The sequence below is a fragment of the Dermacentor albipictus genome, chromosome 7 (assembly GCF_038994185.2).
Source record: "Dermacentor albipictus isolate Rhodes 1998 colony chromosome 7, USDA_Dalb.pri_finalv2, whole genome shotgun sequence".
NCBI classification, from domain to species: domain Eukaryota; kingdom Metazoa; phylum Arthropoda; class Arachnida; order Ixodida; family Ixodidae; genus Dermacentor; species Dermacentor albipictus.
The window spans coordinates 43,915,073-43,931,835 of NC_091827.1; the positions used below are offsets into that span (position 1 = coordinate 43,915,073).

At 44.2% G+C, this 16,763-nt stretch overlaps 1 protein-coding gene across 1 annotated transcript; it reads left to right on the top strand.

Annotated features, from left to right (window-relative positions):
- The first annotated feature begins 32 nt into the window (after nucleotides 1-32).
- On the top strand, nucleotides 33-15,615 carry mRpS5 (mitochondrial ribosomal protein S5). Its single transcript, XM_065448270.2, has 12 exons — nucleotides 33-116; nucleotides 333-434; nucleotides 639-764; nucleotides 2,153-2,380; nucleotides 5,251-5,285; nucleotides 7,704-7,794; nucleotides 8,718-8,764; nucleotides 11,404-11,461; nucleotides 12,091-12,153; nucleotides 12,245-12,387; nucleotides 13,003-13,182; nucleotides 15,372-15,615. Exons 1-12 carry the CDS (start codon nucleotides 38-40, stop codon nucleotides 15,564-15,566), a joined length of 1,347 nt encoding a protein of 448 aa, XP_065304342.2. The 5' UTR covers nucleotides 33-37; the 3' UTR covers nucleotides 15,567-15,615.
- The last annotated feature ends 1,148 nt before the right edge of the window (nucleotides 15,616-16,763 follow it).

The window sequence follows — 16,763 nt, forward strand, 5'->3', positions numbered from 1 at the left end:
AACCGAAACCGAAAGTGAACGTTTCTACCCAGCATGCATGATGAGAAGGTGCCCTCAAACAAAGATGGCGGGCCTTGCACGCCTGATCGGAAGGCTCTCTCTTCATCCTAGTACAGGTGACTTCTCCTTCAATTTGAGTTGTTCATACCTTTTGTAGTTTACACATCGCAGTTCAGAGCGCGCACTTACGGAGTTTTGAAGAGCTTGCATATTGCTGATCGCGCCTAGACCGGCGGGCAACAGTCACATGGTAGCAGCCGCCGGCTTTAGGAATTGTTGTTTCGCTTTTCGCGCTGCAAATTGCTATTTTTTTCGTGCTTTTGCTTTACCAGGTTGCTTCGCCCAAGCAAAAACTGCAGAATGCTTACTCAAGCCCTCCATCACACCTACAGTTTCTGCTGAAGCAGTGAGAGGCACAAGCTTCTTCGTGAAACGTAAGTTTTACTCAACTTGCGCGATTACGAATGAAATCCACTTCGTGGTTTCGTAGCCTGTGCACGTTAAATTTCTGTTGGTTAACGAAAAGAACATGGTTGCAGCCGACTTTGGCACTGATTGAATCCTATCAATGTTCAGCCCACGGCATGATCGTTGGTATCTGCTACGTCTGATATCATCGGTCTGTTTGTCATTTTCAGTTACCGCCGAGCAGTTGTGGAAAGGAGTGACAAGTGTGAGCAATGCGGGCCGCAAGAGAGGTCGAGCTGCCGGCTCTTCGCGGAAGCTAGCAAAGGACCTAAACAAGGGCCAAGTTCTCGGCGTCGGTAAGCTTCCCCACGAGAACGGTCGCGTACGTGGAGGCTGAGGACAACACAGTTCCTCACTTCTAAACCTTCCGTCTGACCTTCTTGCTCCAAACAACACCTTGAGGAAAAATGTGTAGATAACTGCCCCTTTGTTGCAGCAAGGCTGAGGTTTACTTCTTCTATGCATGCAATTCAGCAGTGATTGTAAGTTACAAATGTGGTAGCTGTCTTGTCTTATGTCAAACTTCTCGTCGGACGCGCCACTGTGGCTCAGCGGCTCTGGCGTCGTGCTGCTGCGCACGAGGTTGCGGGTTCGCTTCCGCCCTCTCTGGTCGCGTCCCAATGCGGGCGGAAAGCAAAAAGGCGATGACGTACCTTGCATTGGGTGCACATTAGAAAACCCCCCACGTGATCATGATTGATCCAGAGCCCATCACTATGGTGTGCCCCATAATTAGTTTGGGGGTTTGGCACGTCAAAGCCCAGAATTTATCTTCTTTTCAGGTTCGTTACAGTTAAATTTTGAGTTTCCTCTGTTCATTGCCGGTAACCCGTGGTTTAGTGCAAGTTATGAGTACGGTAACTGCAGGCAAGAACTTTTGAAGAGCACTGCGCTGACTTAATTCAGTCACGACAAGTGCCAAATCACTGAAGGCCAGACTGTATCTGTAAGGTTCATGGTTTTGTGTGTGTGTGGGCACCACATACGACATTTCACAGTTTCCCGAGAAGCGCTCTTACTCATTCACTCACAAAATTGGCTCCACTTGAGCTCAGTAGAATGGCTTTGCGACAGAAAAACAGCGCAAAAAAAAAAGAGACAAGAAATAGTTGTTCGAACGGCACTTCAACATGTCTGCTCTTTTTCTGTCCCATTATTCGCACTGTTATTTCGTGACGGAGTCACTTGATTATTCAGTCTGAAGCACAAAAACAACCTACAAATTGTACATGTGAAAGTTTTCACCTGTGCAATGGTTGATTGGCATTATTTGTCGCTAAGCTGATTGGTTCACATTGCACTGCTAAAGATTAGTGAGTGTCAAAGAAAGGTGAGGACTGAGGTAGAAACAACAGTACAGTACAGACACTCTCTCCATTCTGCACTCATCAGCGTTTGTCAGTGCAGCTGATAACCAGTTAGGCCGAAAGCTGTAAGTTTGCAAACAATGTGGCAAACGGGACAAAGTATTCAAAGAAGGGACAGTACAGACGTCAACTTCTAGGTAAAGCTTGAACTTCAGTTAGAAGTCTGTGCCGTCTGTTCCTTCATTCTTTTGCCCCATATGTGCACTGTTTGCTGTATTATGTCGGCACACCAACGAGCCCGGCTGGCAGTCGTTTTACGTCTTTGAAAAACTTCAAAGAATGGCTCCGCCTCAGAGCAGCTTCGTTTTGTTGTGCAGGCAAAGTGAACATGGTCTGGCCAGGCCTTAATGCACCGATCGTGCGTGGCCGTGAAGTCGTGGAGAGGGTGCAACTGCCACCAGACAAGGAGCGCGAACAACGGCTCATTGAGCTGCGCAATGCCATGCACAGTTTTTCGCCGCCGAAGTTGACGGCACTCGAGCGTGGTTGGAGTGGGCACCGCATGCCCGGCCGCAGCATTGGTCCCCCAGACCCCGTCGGAGACGGTGAGCATACTCCCAGGACTGAGATTTGCATTACACTTGGGCCTAGAAAATTGTGCATTGTCATGCCAGTGTGAACTGTGAACATATTTTTTTTAAGAGGCGCAATTTTGTTTCTTCATGTGAGGTTTCAGAGTTCACTTTAAAGAGACGCTAAAGAGGAACACAGTAGCTGACTGATTATTCGGACACTGATAATTCCGTACCTGGCAACTCTTCCCAGTCTTAATGCCATAGTGTTACGGGCACCGTGTCGCAGAAAATATGGTGTCGGCAGCGTTGTCCATTAGAGAAAAATCATCCCGAACCGCGCAGGCCCTGCACGTGGCGCCTGGACGTTCCTGAACTACATTGAATTTCTCAAAGGAAAATGCGTGGGAAGATTCGTCAAGTTCGACTTGCACACAACCTATAGACATGATAGTGCTGGATGGTAATTTTAATATATGGGAACACATAATTCTGTTAGGTGGAAACTCAAACACAACCCCTTTTCCAGCTGCCGTTTGCGGTCCGAGTAGGAACAGCGCTCCCCGCTTGGTTCCTTGCAACACCATCCAGATGGCGTTCGCCTCCACGCATCTGCGGCAGCCGCAGTGCCCGTTGCGGGGGGGAGTGGATAGAAAAGAAAGGAACCAGAAAGCTCTTTGTGCATAGCGTTCACCGCCAGCATTTCCAGGAAAACATTGCGGTTACATAAGCTGCAGTTGCCAGGAACCATGAGAAGCAGTCAAGCAAAGCTTAACCCTTTCGCTGTCGGACCTTTCTGACCGTGACGCACCCCCAGTGTCGGCTTGGTTTCAGGGAACGAGCATAACAGGGAATGAACATAGCAATTTATTTTTGATTATGATTGGTATACAAATAACATAGTCAATGTAATATACACATTTCAGTGTTCTGCAGCTGTTGTTAGTAAACATCATCATCATCATCAGCCTGACTATAAAATCCCTTCAACATCCGAATCTGACGATGCGGAACCCTCTTCCTCGCATGCGACTCTGTCCGAGTCCGAATCCGAGCTCGGCTCGTATTCTGAATCGGAATTGAGCGACCGCTCCAATGAGCAGACGAAGGTCCCGCGCGCTGAGCCATCCGAAAGTAACCGCGCGCAGGGAGGATGCGCTTTCAGTCGCCCGCACAACGGAGATAAATGGGACGTTGCGTGATCAAGATGACAGAGAGAGATGGAAAAAGGCTAAACAAAGTTCGAAGGGCTTTACGTTTACTGCTGCAAGTCGAAAGCGAGGGTGCGGTGAGAGAGCGAAAGCAGCAACGAGTCGCTCTTTTCGGAGAGGCAACAACACGTGCGCCTGAACTTGACGCGCCGTAGCAGGCACACCAACAGAAGAAAAATAAAAACCTTCAAAGCAGCGGAGATGGCAGAGCAACCCATAACCACACGCGCGTGACGCATGATACAGCGAACACGGAGCCACCGTGCCACTCAGCAAAGAGAAAGTGGGGAGTGGCCGTCGCGCCGTACTCTTCAATACATGGAGTAACACAGGTCGGGGCGAATATACGAACTTGTAGAAAGAGTCAACAGATTGCGTGGCCAATCCAGGAGCGCCAGCTTTGCGCTCTGGCGTGAAATTTTGAACGCACGATAGAGAACGTACCGGTACGTCAGTGACACTTTTGGGGGGGAAGCGCGATGACGTACCGGTACGTCCGTGACAGCGAAAGGGTTAAGCATTCTCCAAAATTTTTTTTATAGTTTTACAAAAGTGGGCTTGTTCTACAAGTTTACATATGATGTGTAAGGTTTTACGAAAAGTAGATTCTGTCATGAAAAATATTTTAAAAGTGTTAAAGGTGGCACAAGATTGTGCTCAGATTGCGATGGTGCCTCTTCCACCCTTTTACGACAGCGCTGTATGCCATATACCATATAACTTGCTTGTTTATGCAGCCATGTTTCTGAAGCTGGTAAAATCGGCAACAAGGTTGCTGGAGAAGTCACTGTGATCTGAAACCAATGTGTTACTTTTCAGTCGCTGCTGTTCTCTGTTGGCTGTTGCTTGTGTGTTGCGTCTAAAGGTTAATCAGCATTAATAAGTGCATATGTATCCCACAAAAGGTATGCGCTCTGGGTAAATTAAGCAAAGAATGGTGTACATTTTTCACGGAACATTTTTGCGAGCATAAACATTTGTTGGAAGTCGGTTCATCATTATGCTTGGCAACACATGGGGATGACAGAAAGGGCATACAGTCGAAACCACACTTAAAAAAGTCGCACCAGACATGAAAATTGCACCAATATATCCAATATTCATTATAAGCATATAGAATTGACGATCTATTTTTCGGACATGCTCGATAATTCAAACGCCTTCGCGACACCGCCACATAGAGTCAATGTATAAGAATGTCTGAAATTTCGGACGCAAAAACCCTTTGCCGTTTGATATGAACTTTTTACTATGACCGGAGCACTGAAATTACATTATCGAAGCCACCACCGGCGACATTTTGATTATCTTGCTACCTCGAACAGGTGCTTTCGCTCACAGAACAGCTGGTGGCTGTAGCCATCACCGTGGTAGCGCTAGGCCTACCTGCTTTTACATTCGCTACCGAGCTTCTTGCCTTATCGATGGTGTGTTTTTTCGTTGAAAGAATTCACCGCTGTCAGCAACGGCGCTAACTCCGCGCTGACTCCATATAAACACTAATATATTACGTCATTTTATTGAGGTTGGACTGTATGAAATTGTGACAAGCCTTGAACTGTCTTTCTTTTTATGCCACACTTTACCATTCTTGCAAATGTAGCTAGAGCTGCTTGTTCTAAACAAAAGTTTAAATGTGGCATGTTATTCATTATAGTCTTTTCTTAAACATCCACTTTTTTTTTTTTCCAGTTACGTTTGACACATTTGACACCATTGTCCTCGAGGTGAGTACTCCATTTTCAAAGAATCGTGAGTACATGAAATGAAGAAATGATTAACCTTCCTTCTATTTCCACCCACCCAAATAATTTTCCAGAATGACCAGGAGTTTTGCAACTGTAACTTGTCCAAAGAGGCTTGATTGTCTACATGACTTCTTGTGTGATTGTTACCTATATGCTCAAGTACGATGTATGACCTCTGTGTATGATTTCATCATAAAATGCCAGATTTTTTAGGGGTGTTCTACAGTTGGGATATTGATACCAATAATATTACTATATTTCATTTGTGTCCAGTGTGGGGCAAAACTGTATTTTGGTTACTTAGGGCAGCACTGATTTTTAATCCATGCAGATAAGTACATTCGCTGACCAATATTTAGAGCTTGATTTCTTGGACCTGCTCGACTATTCACATGCAACTGTAGCGTAGCCAGAGCGACCGCATAACGGCAACCTAAATTTTGGTCATTGTTGTGTTTCATGAATACACTTCATAAATATTTCTGTTCGTGCATGCTCCTTGCGCCCATACAGAACAAATCACGAACATACTTATTTAAAAATTTGTTTTAATCGTATAACAATTTTTAGAATGCCTCAAATTTTAATATTTTTTGGCTTCAAATGCAGCACTTTGCAATTTCTGTGGTTTGCAGGTCTTAATAAACACAATTTTCTTTTTTGGACATTTTGAGCAAGATGGTGTCATTATCATATGAACAATAACAAAATAAATATTTCATCTCCTTTGTGTATGTTCTAGACCTGACTCTTCTATAATAAGAACAGATGTGTAATAGTGGTCTGTACAACGTACACTAAGGTAAAGCTCTGGATATTGCTTGAAACGAATGAGCCATATTCTTTTGCGGCACCTTTCAGCTGTCCGACTTAGGGTTGCAGATTTTAATTGGATTTGGAATTTGCCAAGTTTGAATTATTACTAGTCGACTAGATATTTTGGGAGGGAACTTCTTGATCAGACTTCAAGCTTTCACACAGGTTCATATGTATGCACGCTGCATAATTATGTCAGGTTTTTTTAAAACCGAATTTCGACGCATAATTTTCGCTTGACATGTTGTGTTCAGACACTAAAGAATCTGTCTCTCGTCTAATCTGTAATCTTGTAAAGGTCATATTGTGCGTTGTCATTTTCTTTATTTCCATTATTTCATAACTCTCCAAAATTGCCCTTTGCATTATTAGTATGTGGAGGTCTTTACAGCAGTTTTTGCATTTACTTCAAATGACATGTGTCGCCTAGTGTTATAACTAAATGTGTGAAAATAGTGATTTTCGAGATTGAATCGATTATGAATCGAATATTGCCAGAAAATAATCCAATTTAATAGTGTTCAGATAATGTACAACCATCATCACAGTAAATATTGAATGTTCTTCACATGCTAGTATTGTTAATGTTAGCAAGTTTCTGTCATTATATAGTATGCTATGAAGCATTGTTTATTAAAGAATTATTCAGAAATTCTCAGAATTGCCTATAAATGCTGAAGCATTCTTTGACTCGCCTGTTACTTTTTGATTTTGTTTCAAATTTCATTTGGCCTACCCCCAAATTTAAGTTGGCCAACCCTCAAATTTAATTTGGCCCACCCCCAAATTTAAGCTGGTCCACTCCCAAATTTCAAGTTGGCCTACCCCCAAATTAAAGTAGGCCCACCCCAAATTTCAAGTCAGGCCACCTTCCAAAAAAGTTGGCTCACCCTTACCATAGGCTTCCCCATGCCAGTTCCTATGGAGCCCCGTGTATATGGGTAAAGTGTCATGCTTTTCCCGTTATGGATATGAATTTTCTGAAAAAATTATCTTTCATCAGCTTTCTTTTGTTTCAATTGTTCCTTATCACTTGTGAAACTACCAATCATCTACATTTACACTATTATAATGATTAGATGTCCTAACTTCACAAATTACACATTTTTGTGCAGATACAAGGCATTACATTTTTCGCTTGACAGACAGATTTCGCTAGGGTACTCGCCAAAGAATGCTTACGCATTAAAACACAAAGGGAGAATTAAGATCAAAAACAAGTAGTTTCTTCGCATGCACATGACTTCAGAGAGCACAAATTATGGCTGCGTAGCCCTTAATGTATGGTTACCTAAGATATGTAGCTTGCCCCACTACACAAGTTCTCATGTTTTGTGTCTATACTTTCCCCGTGGGGGTGAAAATTTAGTGAAATTTGGCTCTAATTTTATGTTTAAATGCACACAGTTGGTGTTTTGAAATATTCAAAAAGTATATAGAAAAATATTCGCACTTACGAATAGTGACTATTCAATTCGAAGACCGCATCGAATAGGACACTATTCGATTCGATATTTGAAAATGTCGAATATTTGCACACCCCTAGTCGTAACTGTTGGATTCCTTGCTTGTTTTTGACAGCTCCGAATAGTCACCCGAATGACAGGCAACCTTGGCAGGATGCGACGTCACAAGGCTTTGGTAGTTGTTGGTAACAAAAACGGCTTGGTTGGTAAGTGCTTCCCCACCTTCCCTGCGGCAGCTGGCGCATTTAGCCCAGGTCATATTGACACGTGTACTTATCATTATCGGGCGACCACGCTTCGCCGCTTAACAACTGTAATCGCACAGCGAGGGACGCGCCTGAATGTATCCGATGTTTCTGGAAAGTTGTCGATGCTTCTACCCGGCTGTCTGTTGTCGCCGAACCTTGTGTTATCTGATTTCATCGCGTAACGCGAATGGTGTAGAACTTTGTGGAAGGCACACGGGTCCGAACGATTAGTCTGGAACATTCGACAACTGCTCTATAAAAGCCGACGCGCTTGACCCGCTGATCAGATTTTCGACGATCGCCGACTGTGTTCGCCACTATCGTTGTGCTTTAAGTGTAGCCTGTTTTGTGGGCACAGGTTCGCCCAATAAAAGCTAGTTTTGTCTTTCACAGTACTGCTACTGTGTTCTTTCTTCACCGTCACTACCACGTGACAATATTATTCCTGACACATTTACAGGGTTCAGAGCGGTCGTTGAAACCCTTGCAAACCCTTGAAGAAGCAGCTGCCCTTTTCAAAGCTGTGGAAGCCCTGAAGTTTCATGGAGTGCTAAAAAATTCTTGAATTTTGCTTTCGGCTAAGATTAGTGGATTCTGCTTGTGTATGTGGCCTCAAGGTTTATGCAAGCCAAGAGCTGAGACAACCTGATTCGATTTGTAGCTTTGTGGTACAGAGCTTTCTATGTGTGGTAGCTAAAGGTAGTTTATGCAAAAAAGAACCTAATGAGCACTTTTCCGTTCAATGTGCCATAAAAAAATATTTGCTTGTTGTTTGTGACATTGTTTTCTTATCTAGCTGTCAGGCATTGCGGTGCTTTAATGCTTGAAAATTCAGTCAGGACCTTGACAACCCTTTGAAAGCCACATTTCTTTCTTTTCAGGCTTTGCAGGCGGCAAAGCAAATGATGCGAGATCAGCACTGCGTGTGGTATGTGTGACCAGGGCTTTTGCATGTGCCATCCGATACTTCTTTTATTGCAGTAGCAATTATATGGACACTCTAGGCGCATTTCTGCCGTTGGCGTCGTTGCGAGTTTCTGTATAAAATCCAAGGGTGATAAAATAATTGCCGCATGTTGTATGCTGTATGTGCGAGTGAAAGCATGCAAGGGTGAGCCGGCAATCGCGGCTCAATCTCGCGCAAACAAGGGAGGAAAGCAGGGAGGAAGCGCGCCGTCCTCTATCGCATGCAAGGCTTCAGATGGAGGGTAGGGAGAGGGGGCAGATTTCAACTCCTGGTGAACCGGGTGGTCGCGTGCAGCCACCCAAGCTGCCGTATCTTGAAAGCCATCTGCAACGGTGACAGAGTCCGCTGTGTGCTGTGTTTTCGCGGCTTAGTTCCCGTTGGTGCGAGACGCAGCATGAAGGTCAATTCGCTTGGTTCTGCCGCTGGGCTTCCTCGCTGCAGCGTTTGACAGCGAGTTTCCATGATCGTCGAGTGAGATGTCTTCATGTTTGCTTGTGCGCACGTTACATCATGCTTGTTAATTTACTTAGTATGCTTATGGTTGCAAGTTTATACGCCAGATAAAACCACTATCCTTGCTTCATAGAGCTATCTGCTGATTTGCTATCACAATCAATGCTTTGCCTTTCGGCAACTTTTATTTCTCTCCCTCTCTCTCTCTCACAAATTCTTGTCTTCCGAGTTTTAGGATTGCTTGCTTCCACATTCAAGTGAATTCCACTGGTTAATATGAGCTCTTCTCGCCTCTACTTTTTTCTTTCCTTATTCTTTTGCGACAAATAGTCGGCTTAGAACAAGCTCATGTTTTTGCTCATAGCTCTTTCATTGAGCGTGAAATTAAGCTGGTTATATGTAAAAAGCACGCTGCCCGACTTCTGTCTGTTGACTGACAGAGTTCATTCAGTGGTTTAGTGCTGTTATATAAAGGTCAGCACATAACATTGCAATTTCTCATCATGCAGTGGGCATGTTTACTGGCCCCACAGTGCTCGGTTCTAGAGGCGGGATTAATTTGGCGAGAACTTCAATTAAGAAGACTGACTTTGCTTGCACTTTAAGTGGTCAGTGTGTGTGTTGCCTACTGCCTGGCAACAATGTTGCGCGTGCCTTCATAAAGTGTTCCAGCTCGGATATCTTGACCATCACCCACAATAATGAACAGTGGGGCATCAAAAGCAACTAGCAGCCATCCTTAGAGAGAATTCGGATATTTTAGAGAAGTAGCAAGTAGGGATTGTCAATTAAGTTTTTATTTGAGTAATTATTAAATTTTTATTTGAGTAATGATTAATCATCCATTTTGTTAGCCTTTAATCAATTAGTTGCTTTCAATGCAGGGTTTCCTGTCAATTAATTGGGTTAATGAAATGTTTGCTGGGCATTTTAAAAAGGTTTAAATGCAGTGTGCCAATGACGCCCCGACTTCGTAGTGGGTATTGTGGTGCTTTCTGGATAGCTTGGACACCCAGGGGAAACTTTTTCTTACAGCATAAGCTGTTATGGGCTCCATCCATTAACCATTTCGGATGGCAATGTTGTTCGCGACCGCCGGTGTTCGTTGCAGATATTGCCACGAATGAAAAAAGAGATACCCAGCTTCTGCAGGGATCGAATTCACGCCCTCTGTGCGGTTGTCAGCTGCTCTACCACTGCACCATGGCAGCGCTTGCTAGCTGCTGCGTAAACATGCCCTATAAAGGTGTCCTAGCGCACGGGGAGTCACACAATGTGAGATGCTTGCCCCGTAGCATCGATACTGGCTCACTTTGTATTGCAGTTGCATTGCATTCTACCAGGTGTCATGACACGTAGCAGTTGCATTGTATCCTGCCAGCTGTCAAAGGATGTCACTGCGTAGTCTCGATACCTGTCTTTACTCTTCGGTACGTGTTATGGCGCCTCCTCACAAAGTACGAACTGCTGCGGAAGAAGTGAATTGTAGAGCTATGTGCGCGGCTACAACCAGATGTCGGGCTCAGCAGACCGCTCTGCAGAGAGCATCAAAAGCCGCAGCTCCCCGTCGATGTCGGGTGGACAGTTCAGTTCGTTCTCGTGAAAGTGACGCAAACAGATGTCGCCGCAAAGACCCTCTAGTGCGTGTTGCCGAAAATGGAAATACTATAGAGGCGCTCCTTCAGCTTATGCTGTGACTGTGCTGCATCCACTGTGCAAGCCTGTGGCTTTTTATATGCAGATCGCAGTAGTAATTTTATCATCATCTCTATTTTTATTGAATTAGGTTTTCCGCATTAGTGGTAGTCATATTTTTGTGTTCTAACCATGTTGTTGAAGCATGTCATTTCAGGAATCAAGCCACTACGGCACAGCATTTCAGAAAAAAAAGAAGTGAGCCCTCAAGGGGTTAACTTCTGCAGAATATCTTTTTCCATTATGGTACAATTTTTCTAAAATGTAAGTGAGCCCTCAGGAAATTAATGGTTCTGCAGAAGATATATATATTTTTTTGCAATATTTTTCTCCTAAGGACAAGGTGTTCACCTATATGCTGGTTAAAGTTATGGTATAAGTGTAATTAACGGTATATAGTGGCAGCTTGTGATGCATACTGAGAAGAAAACAACCTTGTGCTTCTGCCGCAGGCGAAAAACAAAGCAATACAGCGGCTGAGGTACATTGACAGGTTCGAGGACCACACAGGTGAGTTGTGCAGCCTTCAGTTAGTGCGTCTTTTTTTATTGCATCACTTTGAAACCTTAAAGAATGTAATGCCTCTTATGTAATAGTCCTATTTAGGACTATTACATAAGAGGGTGGTTGCATGAAAAGGGGTAATTCAGAGGATAGCTTGACTGCCATGACGTGGTAAGGAAAGCCTTTGCGGTAGTTTGTTCACTAAAAAAAAATGTAGCAAACAAAGTTGTGTGCTCAATGGTGAGCAGCCTGACCAGGTTGACTAGTGCTCTGATATATGTGTGGTGGAGGGTCGATGCAAGTTGCATAGTGAAGCTGGCTATAGGAAAACTTTTGAAGCAACAAGAGACTGGCAGCGTGACATTGAACCGAGGAGGGTAAAAATTAGACGGTGCTTTTAGGGATGAAATGATGTCAAAAGGGTATCGGGAATGAGCGAACCTCATATCATAACTGTAAATAATTTCAAGCCTTCAGTGTTTGGTGCACGTCTTGGGTGGCAGAAGTATATTCGTGTTTTCATCTCATGAGTGATTCGTACAATTTATATAATGCTATTGCCTTTGCGCTATAGTTGTGTGAATATAAGCTACCTTCACCATTCACGAACGACTTCCCAATGTTATCCACTGCAGTGTTCCACGACTACTTCTCACAGTACGGACCAATGAAAGTGTGGGTGCGCAAGAAACCAAGAGGTTAGACTGGAGAAACATTTTCTTTTTTACTCTGTATGTAAAGCAAGTGCACAGCCATTTGACATCTCTCTCTCTCTTTATGTCGTTGCAGGCTATGGCCTGAAGTGTCAGCGGGTCTTCCGGGAGATCTGCAAGCTGGTGGGCATCACGGACCTCCATGCCGAGCTGGTTGGATGTCGGGCGCGCTCCGCCTCCAATCTTGTTCGAGCCTTCATCCTCGGTCTCCACAACCAGGTAAAGACATCCGTGCTTCTTTGGTTGCCCCTTGGTGAAGCAGTGATGTTGCATAGGCTATGTGCGGTAGCAGTGTTGAGATTTGGGTGAGTTGGTATGAGTCCATTGTGCATAAAGCTTAGTGTGACAGACGAAGATGAGGACGCCACAAGCGCATATACTTGCAGCTAAAACTCTATGCGTAAAGGAAAAATTCACTGTATAACTGCAGGCAGCACTAATCGTGCAAGCACCACAATCGGAACAAAGGAGAATTTTCAAGCAGCTGTATTTCTCTGGGTGCGTGAAGGCAATAATGACTTCTTGTGCACACGTATAACCTTTGCAAATTGTTGCACTTGTAGTGCAAAATTTTGTTGAGAATGACCATTTCGCATTGTCACAAAGCCATATACAGCCACAAGGACACAGTCTAGACAAATCCATGGTCATCATTCCCGTTCTAGCTAACCTGCCAAGCTTGCAGCTTCCCTAGACATCACCGACAGAGTCGAGTAATTTTTGTAGGAAACTCCATGCAACAAGTTATTGTTGAGGCTTATAATAAACATAGCCTTTGTGTGTACGAAAGGTCTCCGGCGACCGCTGCAACAAAAATGTGTCGTGCCCATGCAGAAGACGCATCAACAGCTGGCAGACGAGAAGCGACTGCACTTGGTGGAGTACAAGGACGAGACCGACAACTACCCGCGCGTAGTGGCCTCCCCACGGGACGGATGCCGCACCGCCGACGAGATTGGCAGGGACGAGGAGCTCGACTTTGACCTGGTCGTTGCACAGGGGCGCCTGTTGAGGGTGAGCCTTTTCACTAGGGTGGCAGCGTTGTTGGCGCTTCGCTGCAACGACCTTCGCTGCGAGCAATGGTTGTTAGCAGCGCTTCTTAGTCTGAATTCACAGTGCTGCCATTTTCGTTTGTGCATTGCTTAAATTGACCCTAAAAGGAACACTGGCTCATTTTGGTCTCAGTATTATTTGACAACTTTTAAATTTTTAAAAATTTTTTGATGATAGGTTCATTATTGAAAACACAGGTCGAAGTTCCATTTTTCAAATTTCGCAGTGAAATCCCAGTGCTTATGCACAAGTAGGACGCAGTGGATATCAAAGTATTTTCTTGTACTTGGGCCATTGTAGTGTATCGAAACTTGCTGACTTCACTTGTTGGCTCATATAGTATATACTATGGAGGCCAGCTTTACTAATAAAAATAATTCAACTAAGCCCAAGCAGATGCCATCAAAATCCATAACATCACAGGAAGCTGATGCAGGAACCTGAATGTGGTGTTGCTACACATCATTCTTTTTTGTGTCTTTTCTGTCTTTGAATATCTTCACTCAATAGGGGCAAAATTTTTTTATATTTTAGAAGGAGAATTTACTAATAAGGCTCAAATGATTTTTTTATCTTTAACGTCTCTTTAAATGGAAACTAAGGGCCAGCACTAAATCAATCTATGATGAAAAACATTCCTTCAAAAGTCTGTTTTCATTTGTTTTGTGGGTGAAGGTAGATTACTGTTGGAGAATTAAGGGCTAAAGTTCTCCATCTTTATTTTCACCCTGAAACCACAACGCTAACACATCAGTGTGTTGTCACGGATTGCAGGGTATACATAATTTCTCGCATTTTGGCCGAATAACGCAGGAAACGTTTCTGAAACTGCAAGTTGCAAGTCGTCGTCATTTGTGCTTCGCTGGCCACATACCATACACATAGGGCCTGTGTTCTCGAGCGATCACTTTTACTGATACTACTATCACTTTTGCAAGATTTTACATGAATGTGCACCGGACTTGTCTAAGTATGCGGCTAAGAGGCACTGGGCGCAGATGGCGAGCTCGGCACAACACCAGAAACACTGTTCGTAATATACACTTACGCATCCGCTGCAGAGTTGCACGAAGTTTTGTGAAAGTGATAGCAGTGTCTCCAAAAGTAATTGCCAGAGAATGGCTCTCCAGGTCATAGTTGATTGCAACATGAACCCACATCTACCTTCACGAAAACATGTTCTATCGCCATCTTGTGAACTATGACATTGTGTGACTGCAGTGGAGGTAGGCTGTTGCTAACACTGTGAATGTGGTTTTGATTTCGTTTCTGATTGAAGCGTGGTAGTGATTTTTGGACTCACTTTCTTTAAAGAAAGGTGTGTGTGTTGGATTCAAGTAAATGCGGTAATTTCTGATACAGACTAACCATTTAACTATGCTCTCTATGTAGAAGTATTATGTATCACCTCATATACACTGTTTCACTTTTTTCTGGTGACAAGCTTTTCCCGATCGCTGCTCTCAGTTACTGCTGCTGTTCAAGATGCGCTTAGTGTATCCAAAACTTAGCAATGTCGTTGCCAAATTTAAGCCGTGTCTAACCAGATTGCACGTGTGACACGAATAATGTTGCACATTGAATCAGTTGCACTTGAGCATCAGTGATCGCTCTAGAATGTTTGGTGAGCATGTACATAAACAGAGGACTGATTTAAGCCGTGAGAGTATATTTGATGACGAGCGGCCATGCTTGCAGCTGTCATTGTACTTGAACGTTGCTTATCATTCTCGGACACGTTCGCCCAATAAGGAGTTTGTTCTCAATTCCCACTTTCTAGCAGTCTCCCTGCTTCTTCACCATCACTACATTGTGGCAATATATTATTAGTTGTACTCTTAATTTACTATTGCTTGTTTGACATAAGATAGTCGTATGCTTAGCCAAAATCTTATGAATACGGGCCGAAATCGACAAAACTTCTGCGATGCAAGTGGCATCCACAATTGGCTAGCGCTGTGCTCTTTATTGCACCATTACTCATGCGAGGTTGGCATCCAAACATTGGCCAATAAGAATAATGTTCTTACGTAAGCGAAGTTTTGCAAATATGGGCCCCAACTGTGTATCGCAGTAAAGCCAGCCAGTGACGACAGCCTTGCCAGGAGGCCGTACTGTTCAGCACAATGGCCGTTCTTCTCGCTTTCCAGGAGCGGAAAAAAATCGAGCCCTGGTACGTCAGGCACGATCCAAAGGGCTGGGAAACTCATCTGAAAAAGACCGACCCGTTCCGAAATGCCTACGACACACGCCTGCAACTGATGCATCGGTACGGCAAGTTGTGCAGCTTTGTCAATCCGGAGGGGTTGAGTGCCTACCAACGCAAGGAGGACGACAGCTCCTAACGTTTTCCTGCGAGCCCTGTACTGTTTAAATAAATGTTGTAGAGCTTTCTTTTGTGTGCATGTGTGGGTGCATGCAGTGGTGGCCCGCTGCGGAGGCCACATTTTTCAGGGCGGTCATGGCTCATAGCTTCAGTCTTACAATCATTTACAATCGTTTCTTTCTTTTTTTTTTTTTTTTTACAGGGCTTCGAGGCACAAGAGTAATAGGATGGTCATTCTGCTTCCCGAGATCTATGACACGTCTTCACTGTTTGCACTCTGTCTCATCCCAATAGCAAGTCTGATTTTAGACTTTAGTGCAACCAGTTTATCACTGTAAATTACATGAATAGTATATTCTTCATATATGTCATCGTCAGAGATCAGTACTTTTATGTTTTTGTCTAGAAAACAAAGCCTCTCCACAAGCACTTTGAGACGGCTGCTCGTGAGGCAAAGTTGAGCCATTGTGGCCTCACAGAGAGCCAAGTCGATATCGTCGAAAATGAGGCTTACCGTTGTTCTGATTAGTGCCCTATTCATGGTCAGCTTGGCCTCCTTGTAGCAGGGAACTGTCGGTGGGTGGATGAGGGCTGTCAATGGCATTGACTAAGCTCTTCCCAGTGAATCCATTCGTGGCTCGTCATAAGTCAGTCTTGGGGGCTGTTCAGTCGTGGATTAATATAGCTCCCAGGTTTCATAGCACGATTTTGTAGAAACACGTGAAGGACCACACAGGAAGAGCAAACATGGAACCAACCGACCACACAGGAAGCGCACTCGATGAGCAAACATGACGATTTAATGGAACAACAGTCGCGATGATGACGACAATGGCGATGATGATAGCAGGTGAAGTTCAGTGTTTGACGGAAGCCCGTCTGGTCGGGATGAAACGTGGTTAAAAGGTAAACAAAAACCCGGTGCCCCGGGTTTTTGTTTACCTTTTAACCATGATAGCAGGTGAGCGAGTGAGAACTTTCTACGAATGCTTTGCGTGGCACCCGATCAAAAGTCATTGTATGAGATGCTGAGACAAGTAGAAAGTCATGCAAGAGAATTGGAACCTTCTTGGCTTTCTTGAAGCTGCATTTGCAGGAGCTCTGAACAAGTAACTGGTGACTTAGTGATTGGTTTTTGTGGGCGCCAGTCACTAGCTTTGATTGCGTAGTATTGCACGTGTGGCTCTGCAAAAAGCATGGGAAAGGGGAAAAACAA

Excerpts from the sequence above, each read along its gene's own strand:
- mRpS5 (XM_065448270.2), top strand. The coding sequence starts at position 38 with ATGATGAGAAGGTGCCCTCAAACAAAGATGGCGGGCCTTGCACGCCTG. Across the intron at positions 8,765-11,403 it reads CGAGATCAGCACTGCGTGTG|GCGAAAAACAAAGCAATACA; the intron begins GTATGTGTGACC and ends CTTCTGCCGCAG. Across the intron at positions 12,154-12,244 it reads GGTGCGCAAGAAACCAAGAG|GCTATGGCCTGAAGTGTCAG; the intron begins GTTAGACTGGAG and ends ATGTCGTTGCAG.